We start from the raw sequence: 18,082 nt of genomic DNA on the forward strand, positions 1-18,082 counted from the left end.
TTCCTGTATGTGCCCTTTTTTGTTTTCAGGTCATCTCTAAGCTTTTTGTGAAGCCACATTGGCTTCTTCTGCTGTTTCCCCCCTTTTTTCCTTGTTGGTATTGCTTGCCATTGCGCTTTTAGAATTTCGTTTTTTTGAAACTCCCACCCATCTTGGACTCCTTTTCTCATTAGGGTCGCTTGCCATGGAACCTTACTTACAATTGTTCTGAGTTTATTAAAATCAGCTTTCCTGAAGTCCAGGGTGCGTATGGCTACTCTCAGCTTTTGCTTCTGTTAAAATCAAGAATTCAAGTATGGTGTGGTCACTTTCCCCCGGAGTTCCCGTAACTGCCACTTCATCCACCAAATCATCTCTATTGGTTAGAATCAAGTCAAGGATAACTGATTCTCTGGTTGCTTCCTCCACTTTCTGCAGGAGAAAGTTATCTCCAACACAAGTCAGGAATTTCTTGGAGGGGCTGTGTTTAGCAGAATTTGTCTCCCAACAGATATCAGGATAATTGAAATCCCCCATTACTACTACATCATGGCTCCTCAAAACATTGGCAATTTGTTTTTCAAAAGTTACATTCTCGTCTTCTCTTTGATTGGGTGGTCGGTAGTAGACTCCAAGCACCACATTCCTTTTATTACTTGCCCCATTAATTTTAATCCAGATAGTCTCGGTGGAGCTACTAAGCTCATCTTCCTGTATTTCTGTGCAGGGATATATATTTTTACCATATAGCGCAACTCCACCTCCCTTTTTATTCCTTCTGTTCTTTTTTAACAAGTTGTATCCTTCAATTGCTGTATTCCAGTCATGGGAGTCATCCCACCAAGTTTCAGTTATACCTATCAAGTCGTAATTATCCTTCTGTATTAAGAGTTCAAATTTGTCCTTCTTGTGCATAGACAAGCTGCTTCACTTTCTGAAATGTTGAAAAGTTGTGTGGTTTTCAGCAACAACAAAAGAAGCACGAGTGTGTGAACCTTCACTTTTGACCCTCCTAAACACAGGGCAGTGTGAATTCAGCAATTCCTGACCTCAAGCCTGATCATGATAAAGTTCTCCTTCATTGGAATTTATTGCTGTCATTTAAGCCTGAGAACTGCTTTTTTAAAAAAATTATTCTCAAATTGCACAATAGAGTTTCCCGTGGCATAGTTAAATAATACAGAAGCATTCTTCCTCTTTTTTCTGCCTCCTGTTGAACTCTCTGAAGCTGGGAGTCAGCCTTAAATAGCCCTTATAACCTGCAGGTTCCAAAGGTTGAAATTGTCAGCAGGTTCATATCTTTTTTTTTAAACAAGGTCTTGCTAGAGATCACTTCCCTCCTCTGAGCCTCATTAAAAACTTGTATAAACATGTCCTGTATGAATTGCAGTTGCCATAATAGTACAGTATAGAACGTAGTCTTTCTGCTATGCTCATAAAGCTACTTCTCTTCAAATTCTTCCTGAAAGTCCACGCCCACTGCAAGGCCTGTCTCGGCCCGCTGTAGGCATCCAGGGATGCCTGCTATCCTTCAGTTATCCCACCTTCCCAGTCCTTGTCACAGGTTCACTGAATCCTGCCTGAGGTCTGATAGTGCACCTCTTTTGCATAACATTTTCTCATGCCCTTGCATGGCCAGAAACTTGAGCCCATGCCAAAGCTATGCAGGTAAGAGGCTCCCCCTAAGTTCTGTGGGACAAAACTTAATATGCTGCAGTGTGGGACAAGAGCTTGGAAGTAATTCATTACAAGTAACGAATTACTTGTAATTCATTACTTTTTTGAGGAACGAGTGGGCAATTAATTCCTTTACATTTTGATTGTAATAGAACTAGGAGTAATTTTGTGGAGTAATTGTAATGTTTCTGGCATTACTTTTGGGCATTACTTGGGGGAGGAGGGAGCAGGGGAAATGTTTTTTTTATTATTATTATTTTTTAAAACTTATATACCGCCCGACTAGCAATAGCTCTCTGGGCGGTGAACATAGATACAATAAAATACAATATAATACAAAAACATCAGTCTAAAATCAAATTTCACAATCTAAAAACAGCAAAGGCTAAAATCAAATTACAAACATTACAATCATTAACAAAAAATTAAAATGCCTCGGAGTAGAGAAAGGTTTTAACCTGGCGCCGAAAGGATGATAGTGTCGGCGCCAGGCGAACCTCCTCGGGGAGACTATTCCATAGTTCGGGGGCCACCACTGAGAAGGCCCTTGATCTTGTCACTGCCCTCCGGGCCTCCCTATGAGTCGGGACCCGGAGGAGGGCCTTCGTAGCAGACCGTTCTGAAATGTTCTGCTCCTCTGATTTGTGGATGAAAATCATGTGCCTCAAACTGGGCTTCTGTGCAGCATCGCTCTTCCCTCATGTTCTGTGGATGGGTAGACGGTGACAAGGGTGGAGGTGGAGAGTGAGGCGGGGTGGAGTGGAGAAAATAATTGTTTAAAAAAATGGATGGTGGAGTTGAAGAACGGAGTGGAGGGAAAAAGGAGCCAGAGGGCAAGAATCTCTCCCTCCCTCCCTCCCTCTCGTGTGTGTGTGTGTGTGTGTGTGAATACTGTGTTTGCACTTGGCACACAAAGTGGCCTCCCCCACCCTCTCTGGCTACTGTGCTGCATTTGCAGTATTTTACCTTTTTTGCATCTCAGGGGAAAATGTTTGCTTGGGTGAGTGTCCCTTACTTGGAGTCAGGGCAGGGTCCAGAAGGTGGTTAAGTGAGAGAGATTATGCTTGATGGCGGGGGGGGGGTTGCACTTGGTTTGACGTGCAAAGATCTGCGTAGTGGCTTCTGCTTCCCCCCCACCTCCCTTACCAGCAGAGAGACCACCATTGCTATCATAGATAAAAAGAATTATTCTACTACCTCTGTATGTGTGTGTTTATTTTTAATGTTGTTTTAGGCTACTTAGATGTGCAGCAGCCAAAGCCAGCACCTTGTAGGCATTTTTTTAAAAAAGTAACTGAAATGTAATTGTAGTGATTACTTTTGAGAAAAAGTAAACTAATCAGTTACTTTCAGAGCAATTGTAACAGTAATTACTGCTTAATTGGGCCATGTAATTGTAACTGTAAATTATTACTTTTTAAAAGTAATCTTCTAAGCTCTGTGTGGCACCTAGTTGAAAAGGCCCCAAACTTTCCTTCTTAGGTGTTGATATCATTAGGCACAGATTCAGTTCCCCCCAGTGGTATTTTCTCCCAAGTTCATGACTTTAATTTTATTTTACTTGTTTGTTTAGAAGATTGGTTGACTGCCTAATCAACAAAGTCCTCTGGACAATCCAAAGAGTTCAAATTGTATACAACTGAAAAAAAAAATTAAAATGCAATTTTCTAAATTAATCAGTTCAACGTCCTGCCTTAAAATCAGGACAAGCAACATAACAGTATTTAAAACTCAGGAGAAATAATCTGTTCCATGGGGGGCAGGAGGACAAGCATAGCTCTAAAAGAACTGGGAGAATAAAAGGATCTTAACTTAGGCTCCAGGCAAGACTCATTGGGGAAGGCATTCCATAAAATTAAATGGCTTTCATTTATTCCTTTGGGGGAAAGTGGTGTTTACACCTGTGGACATTGATATGATGGGGGCCAAAATACCTAGCATCCCTGACACTGGGTAGCTCAGCTGCTGTTGAGTTGGGGAAGCGAAGTAGTGGAAATGAAAGAACTTTCTCTCCTGTCCCCCCCCCCCAAATGTGAGGCCCCCTGCTAGTTAAGAGTAAAGGAGAGTTGCCCCGGGGACTTGCGACATGGTATAGAGAGAGTGGATAGAGCCTTTTTTCCTCTCCCTCTTATAAAATACTAGAACCCAAGGATCATCCTGAGGAGAGTCAGGACAGACTTTGACACATTGTGCATCGATGAAAGGGGTAGATTTGAGGCCCCTTCCAACTCTACTATTCTATGAAAGATGGAATTTTCTTCATGCAGGATATGGGGATGGCCATCAGTTAAAAGATTAGAAAAATTCATGGAAGTGGCTGCTAGTCACGACAGCTATATGTTACCTCCAGGATCAGAAGCTGCTTGCCTCTGAATATCAGCTGCTGGGAAGCAACAGTGGGAGAGAGCTGTTGCGCTCAGCATTTTCTTGTGGGCTTCCCATAGTCTCTTGGCTGCCCACCAAAGGGAACTGGATGCTGTTATATCCAGCAAGACTCTTCTTATGTTCCTTAGCCAGTTCCGGAGGGAGGTGTCAGAAAGGCATGTCTATATAGCTGGATCACATGTTTTCTCCATATATTTATATTCATGCACCTATGGTGCTCTTAAAGGCATTTGCCTTGACCTCTGAACTGCTACCATGCTAGAGCATGCAGCAATTAGGCAATCACCCAGCTGTCCCCCGCAGTACATTCATAAAATGGGTTGGCTCCTTCTGAAGGCCATGTTATGCTGCCTGTTGTTTCAAATGCCTGAAAATTCAGACCAAAGGTTAACTGTTGCTTGGGTTATATAGTTTATTTGAAAGGAGGAAGAAAGGAGTGGAGATCTGATATTGTTACAATATACTGTAGAATCTACATAATGTAGGGCTATTTGGTGTTCAGGAGAAGGGGTAGATATGAGAGTGACACAGTTTCAGGGTTTGGGGTGCCTCTCTTTTCTTCTTAGAAAAATTCAAGGGTGATGCATGGCACAGGGACTTGGGATTACATCCTTTTGTGGTGATTGTGTGATTGTCAAGTGAGAGCTGCCAACAAATACAAGACCATACTAAGGTGTGAAGCTACCCTGGGTGTAATTTCTATTGGGATAAGATGGTTGTGCACTCGGATCTTTATAGACTGTGAGCTGCTGTTGGCTGAACAGCAAAGATAATATATTCTATAGGAAGGAAAGTCAAATAGTAGTGAAATAGTGCAAACATAATGCAAGTATCTCAAAGTAAGGGAAAAATAGTTTTTATCTCCATTTACTGCATTTTTTGTAATGCAACATCCAGGCAACTAATTGTCTGGCCTTATACCTCCCCCTTTTTTCCTTTACTGTTCTGTCATATTTGACAACAGAGGTTTTTACAAAAGCAAAGATGGCTGCTTTTGTAGACTACTGCCTGGTTCCCTTTTTCTGTATGCAGGGTCTCACAACTGCTGTACTAAATGCACTCCTTAAAAAGCAACTTTAAATATAGCAAATATAATGAAATAAGCAAAATATGTTGAGACTGCTGTATCCTTGGCACATGAAACATTAATGCTTTGGGGGTTTTGCTTCTCATTGTAGTAATATTCGTTGTTTCAAGATTGACCAGCCTTCAGTCGGAGATGCCTCTGGAGCCCCAGCAGTGTGGAGCCATGGTTATACTGAAGCATCAGGAGTTAAAAACAAGTAAGCCCTTCATACTAGCAAAAGGCTAATCAGCATTATCTGTCAATATAATAAAACCTGGGTGGACCACTTTCCCGGATTAATCATTAGGTTAGCTATCCTATAGCTAACCTAATTTGGGTCCATGATGTTGTGTAATCTCCCAAGGGCTGATCTGTGTTTCTGAAGAGAGAATCTCTTCACCTGTTTGTGCCGGACTCCTTTGAAATTGCTTATAGCTTAGAACAGGTACCTGTTATTCTGTGTAGAGAAGCTGGACTGTTTTTCCCAGTTGTCACCAATTTGAAATGTTGGGATGCCAATTCCTGCTCTTGTAACTCTTTATGCATGTTTACCATAGCAAATATACCTTACATCTGCAACTAGCTAATTGTTTCAACAAATACACCTTGCAACTTACGCTGATACTAGATACAATAATGTTTGAGATGTGTGGTTTCCCCAGCACTGTGATGGAAGAAGCTATACTTGCCTACCTTCTCCTTGCCATCATTGCAACTAATTAAAGACACAGCAGATCCTTTGAGGTCATGAAGTAGCAAACCAGACTTCCAAAGGATACAGTGGATGACTGGGGGGAAGTCCTTATCCAGTATATGAGGTCAGCAGCTGGAATAGTGGAAATAACTCGCTCTGTGTGAATTTGAGTGATTATTACTCAAGGGTGCCTGTGGAACGCAGGCAAGGAGAGTGTTCCGCCACATCAATGAGAGGTGTGGGGCCTCCAAATAATCCTTTAACTCATCTTTCTAAGTGGCATGGCTAAGCTCCTGTTGACTAGAATCACTTCTGAAATACAATGTATAAATTCTATATCATGTCTGTAAGGCTCTACTCTCAGACTTGCTTCCAATATTACAATTCTACCATGGTCGAATGTGCTGCCAGGTTGCTCCAAGTTTGAAAAATCTCAAAATCCAGTTTAGGGAAGGACTGTTTGAGTTTGGTATTCTTTCCTGCCTTATCTCCAGGGAGTGGAACCAATTTATTTATATTAGTTTAATAGTTTATATGAAAAAGAGGAGTACATTTCCCCTCCAAAGGGCCTACTGTGCAGATGTTCTTGTATATGATATGAGAGTGTTGGTGTATAATTAAATAGAAAAAATATTGTAATTTTTTGTACCTAATATATGTAATATCAGCAGTGGCTCTGTTCTTCCATCTGTTCTCAAATCCTTGGCTTGCATCTAAACGGCCCTTTCAACTATCCCTATTCAGTCTGACGTTTTCCATTGATTCATCCCACCTTACCTCCACTATCCAAGATTCTAAATATCCTCTCACCTCTGGAATATGGGGCGCTGCTTTGTACCAAGCCAGACCCTTGGACCACCTAGATCAGTATTGTTGATACTGACTGCATCAGCTCTCCAGGGTTTCAGGCAGGAGATGCTCGGGATTGAATATAGGACGTTTGGCATGCAAAACCTGCGTTCTACTGCTGAGCCACAGTCCTTCCTCTTAATCAAGTCCTTCTCTGGTTAAGACATTTTATGATGCAAATTGGACTCCAAAGAATGTCCAAGTGCCTCATGCATGTATCTTCTTCTAAGTTAGCCACAGAGCTTTTGATTTTTCTTTGCGTATCCACAGTCTGCAGCAACAGTGTGCATGTTTTGAAAAATGCAGCATACCTTCATTGAGTCTCTCACCTACTTTTAGTCCCATCTGTAAAGGCGTCTGTGATACGGTCAATCCTACTTAGCTTAGAGGATTAGCTGAAAATCTGGTCTTGACTGCTTCAGAAGTGCAGCCGTGTGAGGGCTCAGGGATCAGATTTTGCTGCTCAGTGTCTGTGCAAACTTCACTCAGTACAAAGCACTCAGCTGTCCTTCCCAAGCAAGGGCTGATCATCTGTTTGTGACTTTATTAATGTTCTGTCTGGGCTAGTGTCACATCACAAATGCTGTCCTTGATTAACTGCATGTACACCTAGAAACAACAAGCCTATTCTACAACAACCAATAATGTAGGCATGGATAATTTGCATTGCCCCTGCAGTCCAGTTGTGCTGCCACCCTTTCTGGTCCCACCTTTGGAAAGTCCCTCAACTGATTGATGGCAATGTGCATGGAGCACTGAGGCCATCTTTGAATAACCTATAATATCACATTAGTTCCACCCCTTGTAGATGCTTAGCCCTCTCTGTAGTAAGATGTAGGCAAGCTTTGCTGTTAATGGCCTTGCAGATTCTCATTCCACACCAGATAGTATGGCAAAGGCAGACAGGCTGCAGAGCCTAGTGGTCCAACTCTGCTGCCAGCCATGCTGCCCCACCCCCCACAATTCTCCGCACTCTGGTCAAAATTTCAGGTGGCTGCCTGATCTTGTACCGTTTGTTTGGTCTCATTTCTGTAACTGCCTTTCTTAGTATCATCTGTACATCCTCAAATCTGCTTATTCCCCAGAGAAGCATTTGGTGGGCAGAGTGAGATATGAGTAGAAAAGAGAAGGTAATGGCATAAAACTAATTCTCAAGCTATCCAAATTCTGCACCAAGAAAAGCTCGATCATTTTTTTAAAAAATGGCACATTTACATAAAAAACCCTTAAAAATAGGTTTATGTTCCAATCCCAGCTTAATTATCACTAAAGAAAAGACAGAAAAAAGAAAAAATATTATAAAAGTGGAGGAGGAAGGGAGAGGAGCAAAGGGTAACTAACAGATACAGAAGAAAAATAACAGATATAGAAGAAAAAGGCAACTGGTGCTTGAACTAATCTGAACATTACAGTAAAGAAAAGGGATTGCATCCTCTCATGGCTTGCTTCACATTCCAAAAGTAAACAACTCCCATTCTTGCTTGGATTGGTTTATTCTTTGTTTTCCTTGTCTTGATGTAAAAATCCATGTTATTTTACTTAAAGTTGCCAGTTCCCATAATTTAATTAAACCACTCTTTTAAGCAAGAGATTTCTGTTCTTTTCCAGTGTTTAGCATAAAGCATTCTTGCTGTTAGTATTATATAAAAGTGTAGTTTTTTTTTCTTTGATGCTATATCCATCAGGTAAGTTAGCAAGAAAATATTGGGGGTCTAAAGAAACAGTATATTTTAAGAATTTACTGATTTTGAAGGTGATTTCCTGTCAAAATCTCCTTGCTTCTGGAAAGGTCAACCAGCAATGTATAAAATCTGCTGTTTCTTTTCTGTGCTTCCAACAGCTGCCATAACAGTTTTATAAATCATAGATACATAACCTTAAAGGAGGTAAATACTACTTTGCCCATAGCTTAATTGAGCTTTCTCTCAAAGATATAGATAATGGTCTAGTTTGCACATCATGGTAAGCCAAATTCTTGGCTTACAGCAGGTATAGCCAATGTAGTGCCCTCCAGATGTTGTTGGATTCCAACACCCATCGTTGGTCATGCTGGCTGTGACTGATCAGAGTTGGAGTCCAAGAACATTTGGAAGGCACCACATTGGCTACCCCTGGACTACCAGGTCCATATGAAAGTGCTAGCTCCCAGAGAAGAAACTGAAACCACTTTGTGAGCTCTTCTCTGGGAGCCAGTACATTCAAGAAAAAATCTTGGCTACAGGTCATGGTTAAGGAGTAGAGAGCTTAATCATGATCCCAGGTTTGGACAACATGCTAAGCCACACTTGAGCCAGTGCATTCATGCTAAGCCAGATTTGGCTTAGTATTATGTATGAACATGAGCACTGCATATCTATTGATATCATTCCAAAACTTCTTCCATGTTTTAACTGGAAGAAAGTCTTGAAAAACTCCCCCTCCCCGTCTTCGTGAGCAAAATCTACATAATTTCCTCAAGTACTGGGGTTGACAGCCATGGGGAGCAACATTGAGACCTCTGGAGCCCCAAGCCTTGTAAGATCTTATTCAGCCACTCCAGACTTCTGTGCTGTCAGTAGGCATTGTGCACATACTTGCAAGCATATCTTCACAACCATGACGGCTAGAAACTTAATTAAAAAAATAAAATCCATGCAAGCTGAAATCCTCAGCTGAATTCTGCACTCGATACCACCTCTTGTGTTTTATCTATCTATAGCACCTATAGCCCTGCTTTATACTGCATTGGACCATCATGCTAGACCCCAAAAGGTGAGCATTGTTATGGAGACTCTTAAGCCCGCACTTAACTGCACAGGTTTGACCTTTTGTGTGCTGAGAAACTCAGACTTAGGCTAGGGGTGTAAGAGATTAAATGGAACCCTTCAATTTCAGAAGAGGCTATTACAGGCTGCCCCATATTTTCCAAGCAAAACCAGAGATGCTACTGCGGAAATAGTGGCAGCCAACAGGGGATGTAATTGTAGTGTGAAATGGTTAGATGGCATGGTTCTCTTATCCACATTTTAAGGAGATGATGACTAAAAGCAGATCTTGACATCTCAAGGAGACTCTGTTTCAGGAGGCTTAATATAATAATTCTTCAGTGCTGGAAATTGTTCTGCTATCTATATCTATCTACAGCATCATCCTCTTTCAATTCCTTCTCTTAATTGCTGCATACCAAATAAGCCATATTGCATGGAAAAATAACTGAGTTAATAATCAGAAGTATCACTGCATTCAGGTAGAGCACACCGAGGGAGAAACATGCTCTTCTGCATTAATAGGTGCTTTGTAATTAAACCTGATGCTTTGTTTCTTTTTTTGATATTTTGTTTCCTTAACATTAGCTCTCAGGTGTTTCATTCTGTATAATAATAAAAAAATACTCCTGTGTTGATGGATTGACAGTGAGACATTGTGTGGCAGCCACACATTTATAAGGGGTTGAGGAAATATAAGGATTGCAAAGTGGTCAGTTAGATGCACTAATACGTTTTATTTGGCTGGAGAGCGAATAGGGTAGGTGCATTCATTTTCCATCTCAGACACCAAAAAACCTGGGATCTCTCTCTCTCTCTCTCTCTCTCTCTCTCTCTCTCTCTCTCTCTCATATATATCTATATATCTGCAACATTTGTATCCCTCTCCTCATTGTCTTCTCACAGCAACCCTATGAGATTGGTTATGCTAAGAGACAGTGTCTGATCCAAGGGCATCCAGTGAGCTTCTTGACTGGATGGGGATTTGAGCCCTAGTCTCCCAGGTGCTAGTCCAACACTCGAACCACTACACCACACTGTATACATATATGTGCTCTCCTTGGGAATAATATATTGATGTGTACATATATTATTACCAAGTACTAAATTCTCCACCTTGGTTTCAGGTTAAGCACCTCTTTTCCTTTTGGACTGTAAAAGTCTCAGTAGACTTGTGTGTTAAATGAATTTGTTTTCATGATCCATAAAATGGTGGTGGTAAGGGGGAGGATGAAGCTTAATAACCTGGCAGCAGAAACCTTTTGTGGGAAATTTGCCCTGGGAAAGTGCATTTTTGTTAAACTGCTTTGGTTTTCCCTCCACCCCTCTTGTTTTCTGCAGGCTGTGTGTGGCAGCTCTTTCCGCCAATAATTTCTGTGACAACCGGGAAGCCCTCTATGGTGTCTTTGATGGAGACCGCAATGTGGAAGTACCTTACCTTCTGCAGTGTACCATGAGTGACATCTTGGCAGAGGAGCTGCAGAAAACCAAGAGTGAAGAGGAATACATGATTAACACTTTCATTGTAATGCAGAGGTGAGTTTATGTATCAAAGGTTGCAGGTCAGTCCATAGACATCTGTCCTTTGACAGGGCAACATGCCCCATCCACTCCAAATCCTTTGAATAGGTTTCCTTTTTCTGGTCTCCTTCACCTTCTTGGATCAAGCCAAAGGCCTGTCTAGTTCAGCATCCTGTTTCCCACATTAGCCAACCCAATGCCTCTGGAAATGTCCCTCTCCTGCTGCTGCTGTCTCGCAGCTGGTGCTCAGAGGCCAGCTGCTTCTGATCCTGGAAGTCCCAAAGCTGTGAGCAGGGCTTTGCTTTGAAGTTCTGCTTTGGAGTCCCAATGACTGCTGAATCAGAAATGGGCTTCTGATTCACCCCAGTCCAGCCTCCTCCTTACCCTCCACACCTGATGCCACAGATGATGTCATGTGATTGTCAGGTGGGGATGTCTTGGCCCAAACCAAGTCAGATTTGTTCAGGCAGCTCAGTATTGTCTGTCCTATCTGGCAGCAGTTTTTCATGGTCTCTTCCATCACTTGCTGCCTTTTAACGAGATGCCAGGAACTGAATCTGAGGTTTGTTCAGAGTGAGTGTTCCGAGTTGTTGGCCCCTCCCAAAAACGTACATGAAATGTCAGTGGTGGTCCTACTAATAAGAGAGTGTAGGATCTGAACTGTAGCTCATCTGGATGCTTCATGGAATGTGTGGCATGGATGACATTGTTTCGGCAGGTGTTTCCTTGTTTTCTGTGCCAAAACATGAGAACTGATACTTGTAAGGAGCCTGACTTTAACTGTGTCATCTTTGTTTCCCTCCCACACCCCCTTGAACCTGCTATATACCAATGTTGTTTTTCTTGAAATTTTAGGAAACTTGGAACTGCTGGGCAGAAGCTTGGAGGCTCTGCTGTCCTTTGCCACATAAAGCATGACCCAATAGACCCAGGTGGATGCTTCACATTAACCTCTGCAAATGTGGGGAAGTGCCAATCTGTTCTCTGCAGGAATGGCAAACCTCTGCCTTTATCCAGGTCTTATATGATGAACTGTGAAGAAGAGCTAAGGAGGATCAAGCAGCATAAGGCCATCATCACAGAAGTAAGAAATTGGGTTGCGAGGCAAGGTGGGGGGAAGGATCTGAAGGTTGCTCTGCATTCCTTTCTGTTATTTTGCACACATTTTCAGCTGTAGCTGAAAGACGGGACAAACGGAAACCAAAGCAGCTGCTTAATATAAAGAGTGGGATGAGGGCCTAGCTTCCTGAAAGAGAAGCTGCGTCCCTTAGCATTCAAAGCCTTTCCCAAACAAAGCTGAAGGGGAAAAGCCTAGATGTTAGCTAATGAGAGAAACTAGGTCCTTCTCAATATGGTGACCTAGCAGGAAGGTCAAAAGCAATGGGGAATGCTGCTCACGCATATGTGTACACACACGCACTCTCACTCACACTCAGGAATGAGGACTATCTCAGGCTAACAAATTCAGGTATGCACTTGCCTTCTGAAATGCATGTGGTCAATAACCCAAGTTTATCTTGTTCATTTTTTGCTGCCATAGAGTCATAGATTTGGAAGGGCCCCTGGAAATCAACCCCCTGGCTCATTGCGAGCTATGCAATGCAGGATGCAACTATGGCATCCCTGACAGATGGCCATCCAGACTTACTGCTTAAATACCTCCCAGCAAAAGAGAGCCTGCCACCTGCCAAGGAAGCCGGTTCCACCATTGAGCAGCACCTGCCATTGGGAAGTTTCTCCTAAAGCTTAGCTGAAGTCTACTGCCTTGCCATCCCCCCCCCATTGGTTCTAGTCCTGCCCTCTGGAGCAAGAGAAAACAAGCCTTCTCCATCTACTTCACAAGGGGGAAATTAAATGCACATGTCCCACTCTCCCATTAAGGGCTACCAGTGGACACATGCTCAATCTGTCACTTGTATCTGTTAAAACTCCAAAGCGGCTCAGAGACTAAGCAGCAACTCCCGGGAGGAATGTGAGAACACCAGCTTCAAGGGTTTGAGGCATAGCACCAGTTTCCTCTTTTCAAATAAAAAATAAATACACATAGAACAGCAAAAATTCTATTAATTAGAAAAGGGAGAAAGCTGCGTGCTCTTTGCATACCACCTACATGTTCACCACCACTCCCCATAAGGCAGGAGTTTCACCCAAAATGCAGAGGACTGAAAAGGAAGAGTTTCCTACTCTACTGCAGTGTAGCATCCAGGAATTAGTATTTTGCTTATGAAAACAGTACCGGGATCCCTGCTCAGCCTTCAAATGTAGCACCCACTTAACGTATTTCCAACTTCTTAGGACATTATTTATAGTGTTTAAAGCTCATCAGGTATACAAGATACTCCTTAAAAAAAGAGATTTCTCTGTTTTTACCAGGTCCCCTCATTTTATGTCCAGCAGACATCAGCAAATAAGCCAAGGTAGTCTGTTCTTACCTTGACTTGCTAGGATCATAAACCAGCCAGAACCTTGGAATTTTAATATATACATGACATTAATGTCTCCAAGAGTTGCATTTTAAACAGATTTCCCCCCTCAGATGTTAATCCACAGCCATTTGGGAAATCTCATATCTAAAGAGAAAATGTAGTAAGTAACTGGGGCGTGTGAAAACAATTTCACTCCAGTACAGCTTACTGAAAACAAACAGGATTAGACACCCCCACCCCCACACACATACAGTTCTTGTGGCAGCCTGCATGCTTGATATAGATGTGTCATTTCCCCTGTATGAAGTGTAGATTAATAATTTTGGCTTGGTATGGCTGAGGAAAAGAGAGCTATTGCCAAATTATCCCCCAGTTGTTCAAATATACTATGGTGTGTGCCCATGTGTACATTTTATGTTGAACATTGAAGGTATCTGGAGCAGAGTATCGGTTGGGAGTAGTCTGTAGTTAAATCCATATGGGACTCCTTTCCACCTTTCTATTTTATAGGCCATGTAGCTGAAACAAGTGTTTCCTATAGGCCTCTTAGCACATATCACTGACCATACTTTCATGCCTTGGTTGGAACATGAAACTCCCCCCCCCTTTTCCTTTTCTTTCTCTGTCCAACCTTGAGCTGCCATTTGTGTTGCATTGTGATCTCAAATTGTCAGTCATATTTGTTTATATATTGCATTTTCCACATGTTTATGCTCAAAGCGGTTTACCAAAAAAATGACTTATCTAAATACAATACAGTAAACAGAATTTAAAAAAATAAAATTATAATACCACAGCAGCACTAACAGTTCAACAATTAACCATTTATTTAAAAGTATATTAATTTTAATAGAACATTCAGTGAGTCTAACGCTTCCTAGCAGGCCAATTGTTATCCCAAAGCATCCGGAAAGCTAATGATAGCAGTAAGGTGTAAAAGTCAGGAGAAGGCGGGGTTGCTAGATTCGAAAGGCTAGAAATCCCCCTCACAATTCTTCTGGCAGGTGCTCCCTTATGAGGGCAGGAAGGTGGGGCATGGCAGGTGGAAGCAGCCACCCTATGATGGCAAGCACAGTCTCTTCCTTCATTCTGGACAATCAAGATATGCCAGCAACTTTTTTATCTCTGTGTCAGGTGTTATACCTTGTCACTGGGCCAAAATGAACAGGAAACAGGAGGAACCAGCAACTTCAGGGTTGTATCCAGAGCTAGTCCTACTAAGGGCAGAGCCATTGAAGTTATTAGACATAACTAACTTAGGTTCATGAATTTCAACAGGTCTACTCTGAGTTGAACTTAGTTAAACATAAGACCATACAAAGAACCTGCTGGATCAGGCCAAACGCCCGTCTAGACCAGCACCCTGTTCTCACAGTCACCAACCAGATGCCCTAGGGAAGTCCACAAGCAGGATATGAGCACAAGAGTACTCTCCTCCTGCGCTTTCCAGCAACTGGTACGCATGCTGCCTCTGACACTGGAGGTAGAACTTAGCCATCATGGCTGGTAGACACTGATAGCCTTATCCTCCATGAAGTTGTCTAATCCATTTTTTGAGCCATCCAAGCTGGTGGCCATCACTGCCACCTCTGGGAGCGAGTTCCGTTGCTTAACTATGCATTGTTTGGAAATAATACTGTCTTTATCTGTCCTGAATCTTCCAGCATTCAGCTTCATTGGATCTCCACAAGTTCTAGTGTTATGAGAGAGAGAGAGAGAGAGAGAGAGAGAGAAACTTCCACTCTGTCAATACCATGCACAATATTATAAAGTTCTGTCATGTCACCTTTTCTCTAAACTAAAAAGCCCCAAATGCTGCAGCCTTTCCTCATAGGGGAGTTGCTCAATACAACTCCCCGATTCTTGAACCCACGTCCACTACTTGTTGAAGTAGTAGTTTATTTTCTCATGCTACATAGCTCCCTTTGTTGTGAGGATGAAAGTTCTGCGAAAACTGGGCCATGGTCAATATATGCCCTTTTGGCTCCGCCCTCCCCCAGTATTAAGTGTTGAGTATTGTTAACAATTAAAATGTTCCCAACAATAAGGCTGTCGTCCTTCCTCTTTCCAGGATGGCAAAGTGAATGGTGTGACAGACTCAACAAGAATCTTGGGATACACCTTCCTTCACCCGAGTGTGATTCCTCGTCCTCACGTACAGTCCATCACTTTGACTCCTCAGGATGAATTCTTCATTCTGGGCAGCAAAGGCCTGTGGGACAGCCTGTCCATTGATGAAGCTGTGGAAGCTGTCAGGAACGTGCCGGATGCTCTGGGAGCTGCCAAGAAACTCTGCACGCTGGCCCAGAGTTATGGCTGCAACGACAGTCTCAGCGCTGTGGTTGTTCAGCTCAATGTAACCGAAGACAGTTTCTGCTGCTGTGAGCTAAATGGCATCCCTCCACCCAGCCCAGGCATCTTCCCCCAGTCAGTCAATGTGGTCATTAAAGATAAGCCTTCTGATGCATTAGGAATGCCCTCCTCTAGCAGCGGGATGGCATCTGAGATCAGCAGTGAGATCTCAACTTCTGAAATGAGCAGTGAGGTGGGGTCTACGGCCTCCGATGAGCCACCTCAGGTAGCCATGAATGAAAACAGCCCCGCCTACCCTAGTGAACAGCGCTGCATGCTCCACCCGGTCTGTCTCTCCAGCTCTTTCCAAAGGCAGCTGTCCAGCGCCACTTTCTCCAGCGCCTTTTCAGACAATGGCCTTGATAGTGATGATGAGGAGCCCATTGAAGGGGTCTTTTCCAATGGCAGTAGAGTAGAAGTGGAGGTGGACATCCACTGTGGCCGAACAAAGGAGAAGCAGCTGCTGCAGGCCCCGGTAGAAGCCAGCGACGAGGGCATTGTCATTAGTGCAAACGAAGAGGATACATGCCTCCTTAGGAAGGCTGATCCTTCCGCCACAGGTACCATTGGGCGCCGCAGAGGCAACGGTTCTGTAGCGCCTCAGGAGAGGAGCCACAACCTCATAGAAGTGGCAGCTGATGCGCCACTCAGAAAAACTGGGGGCTACTTTGCAGCCCCAGCTCAGCCAGATCCAGATGATCAGTTCATCATCCCGCCAGAGCTTGAGGAGGAGGTCAAGGAGATAATGAAACAACACCACGAACAGCAGCAGCAGCAGCAACACCAACAGCGGCAATACCAGATGGACCAGCTGCCAGATTATTACGACACGCCACTATGACCAAGCTGACTGAAATAAGCTAACCAGACATTGAGAGCTAGAGGCTCCTTAGGTTTGTATGACACTTGCAGGGTAGGAAGGAGAGGCAAAGAGTTTTTGTCCCACTTTCTCTCCCATGACTCTTCCCCTCTACTGAGAACTGCAGCTGCTTCTTGTTTGTTAGCTGTAATAATCACCGATTTCCCCTCCTCCCGTCTTTTAGTAATGTTTCACCAGTTAGAATTAAATTAGTTTAATTCTTCCCCTTCCTTAACATATCAAATGTAAAAAAAAAAAAGTGGAGGAAAAAAATAAAATACAAAAGGTTTAATATATTGCAGAGAAAACTGATGATGTCGATGTAATATTTTTTAAAATTGTTCTGTTTTGGGTTTTGTTTTGTTTTTCATTTTGGGGGGTCTGTTTGGAAAACAGGGCAGTATTGCCAGTGCTAAATGATTAAGTAATATTGTAATACTGTATTTCTTTGAGAGAGAAAAAAGGCTTTTTTGGTCTTGAAAATGGATAGACATTTGTAGAATTATGGAGACTAACTCCTAGGAGTTGCTTTTACTCTTTCAGGCGACTTTAAGTCACTGAGATTCACTAATTTTCTCTGAGAGAACAGCTGATTGGGAAATTCCTGTAAATAACTCAGTGTTGTATAGTGACAGCTTCAAATGTTTTGTAGTCTTGGCAGGAGGACGCAACCTGATAAACTGATTGTTTGCTTCCCCTCCCCACCCCCCAGAGTGTTTTCGCATGTCTTGTCAAAAAATTCCCACTGGCAACCTGAGATGCAACCAAACCTGGAGAGCAGGGAAATTGTACAAACTTGAGGCTCTCCCAGTGGGTTAGCTGGGTTGAAGAGTGCGGGCCCTGGTTGACCCATTGTGTCTATGCCGCCATGTCCAGTTGCCATCTGGGTTGGCTGGGCCTAAGCCACCGAGGGTGTGTTTGCTCTTGTGTGAAATTGCCCCTAAATGATTGGTTCATTCTTCGAGCTACCATCCACATAAAGTTAGTAGAATGCAGCTGCCACTTGCTGTGTAGGAATTAGGTGGGTATTGGGCCACAAACACCCAAGTTACTTTATTTTTTGTCTTTCTTCACCATTAACTTTCGCAGGCACATTTTTGTGTGTTCCTCCCTGCTGCCACAACCAGCATGATTGTATAGAGTTCATTTACTGTAGATCATTTACATACCAAGAGTTATATTAAAAGAAGAATGCACAAATGAACATGTCATAATTTTTGTTATAATAAATACAAAAATTTACAAATACTTGTAGTCTGCGATATGCTTGATGTTCGATGCCTCTGTGTAAAGTTGATGCTAGAGAAGTAAAGTTCTCAGATTCTTTATTGCAGCAATTAATAGATTAGATTCTGGCATTGCATTGTCTTCTGTAAAGCTCTTGAAAAATTCCCATGCTGAAACGGAGAGAGGGAATTCTATATAGTTAATATAAGTTATTCCCAAGAATAACTTACATTTCCAAGTATGCATGTGTGTATGATATGAGAGGCATTATGGGAAAATTTGGAGCAGTGTACCTGTTGGAGG

General features: G+C 42.7%; 1 protein-coding gene across 1 annotated transcript in view; it reads left to right on the plus strand.

The window, feature by feature from the left end:
• PHLPP1 (PH domain and leucine rich repeat protein phosphatase 1) overlaps positions 1 to 17,800 on the plus strand; it is a 189,724-nt gene extending 171,924 nt beyond the window's left edge. Inside the window, exons 14-17 of the mRNA XM_061590314.1 lie at positions 5,220 to 5,324; positions 10,736 to 10,930; positions 11,771 to 11,999; positions 15,413 to 17,800. Coding sequence (XP_061446298.1) covers positions 5,220 to 5,324; positions 10,736 to 10,930; positions 11,771 to 11,999; positions 15,413 to 16,534 — 1,651 coding nt within the window. The 3' untranslated portion in view covers positions 16,535 to 17,800. The remainder of the gene's footprint in view (positions 1 to 5,219; positions 5,325 to 10,735; positions 10,931 to 11,770; positions 12,000 to 15,412) is intronic.
• The last annotated feature ends 282 nt before the right edge of the window (positions 17,801 to 18,082 follow it).

Source organism: Rhineura floridana, chromosome 1 (genome assembly GCF_030035675.1).
Source record: "Rhineura floridana isolate rRhiFlo1 chromosome 1, rRhiFlo1.hap2, whole genome shotgun sequence".
NCBI lineage: Eukaryota > Metazoa > Chordata > Lepidosauria > Squamata > Rhineuridae > Rhineura > Rhineura floridana.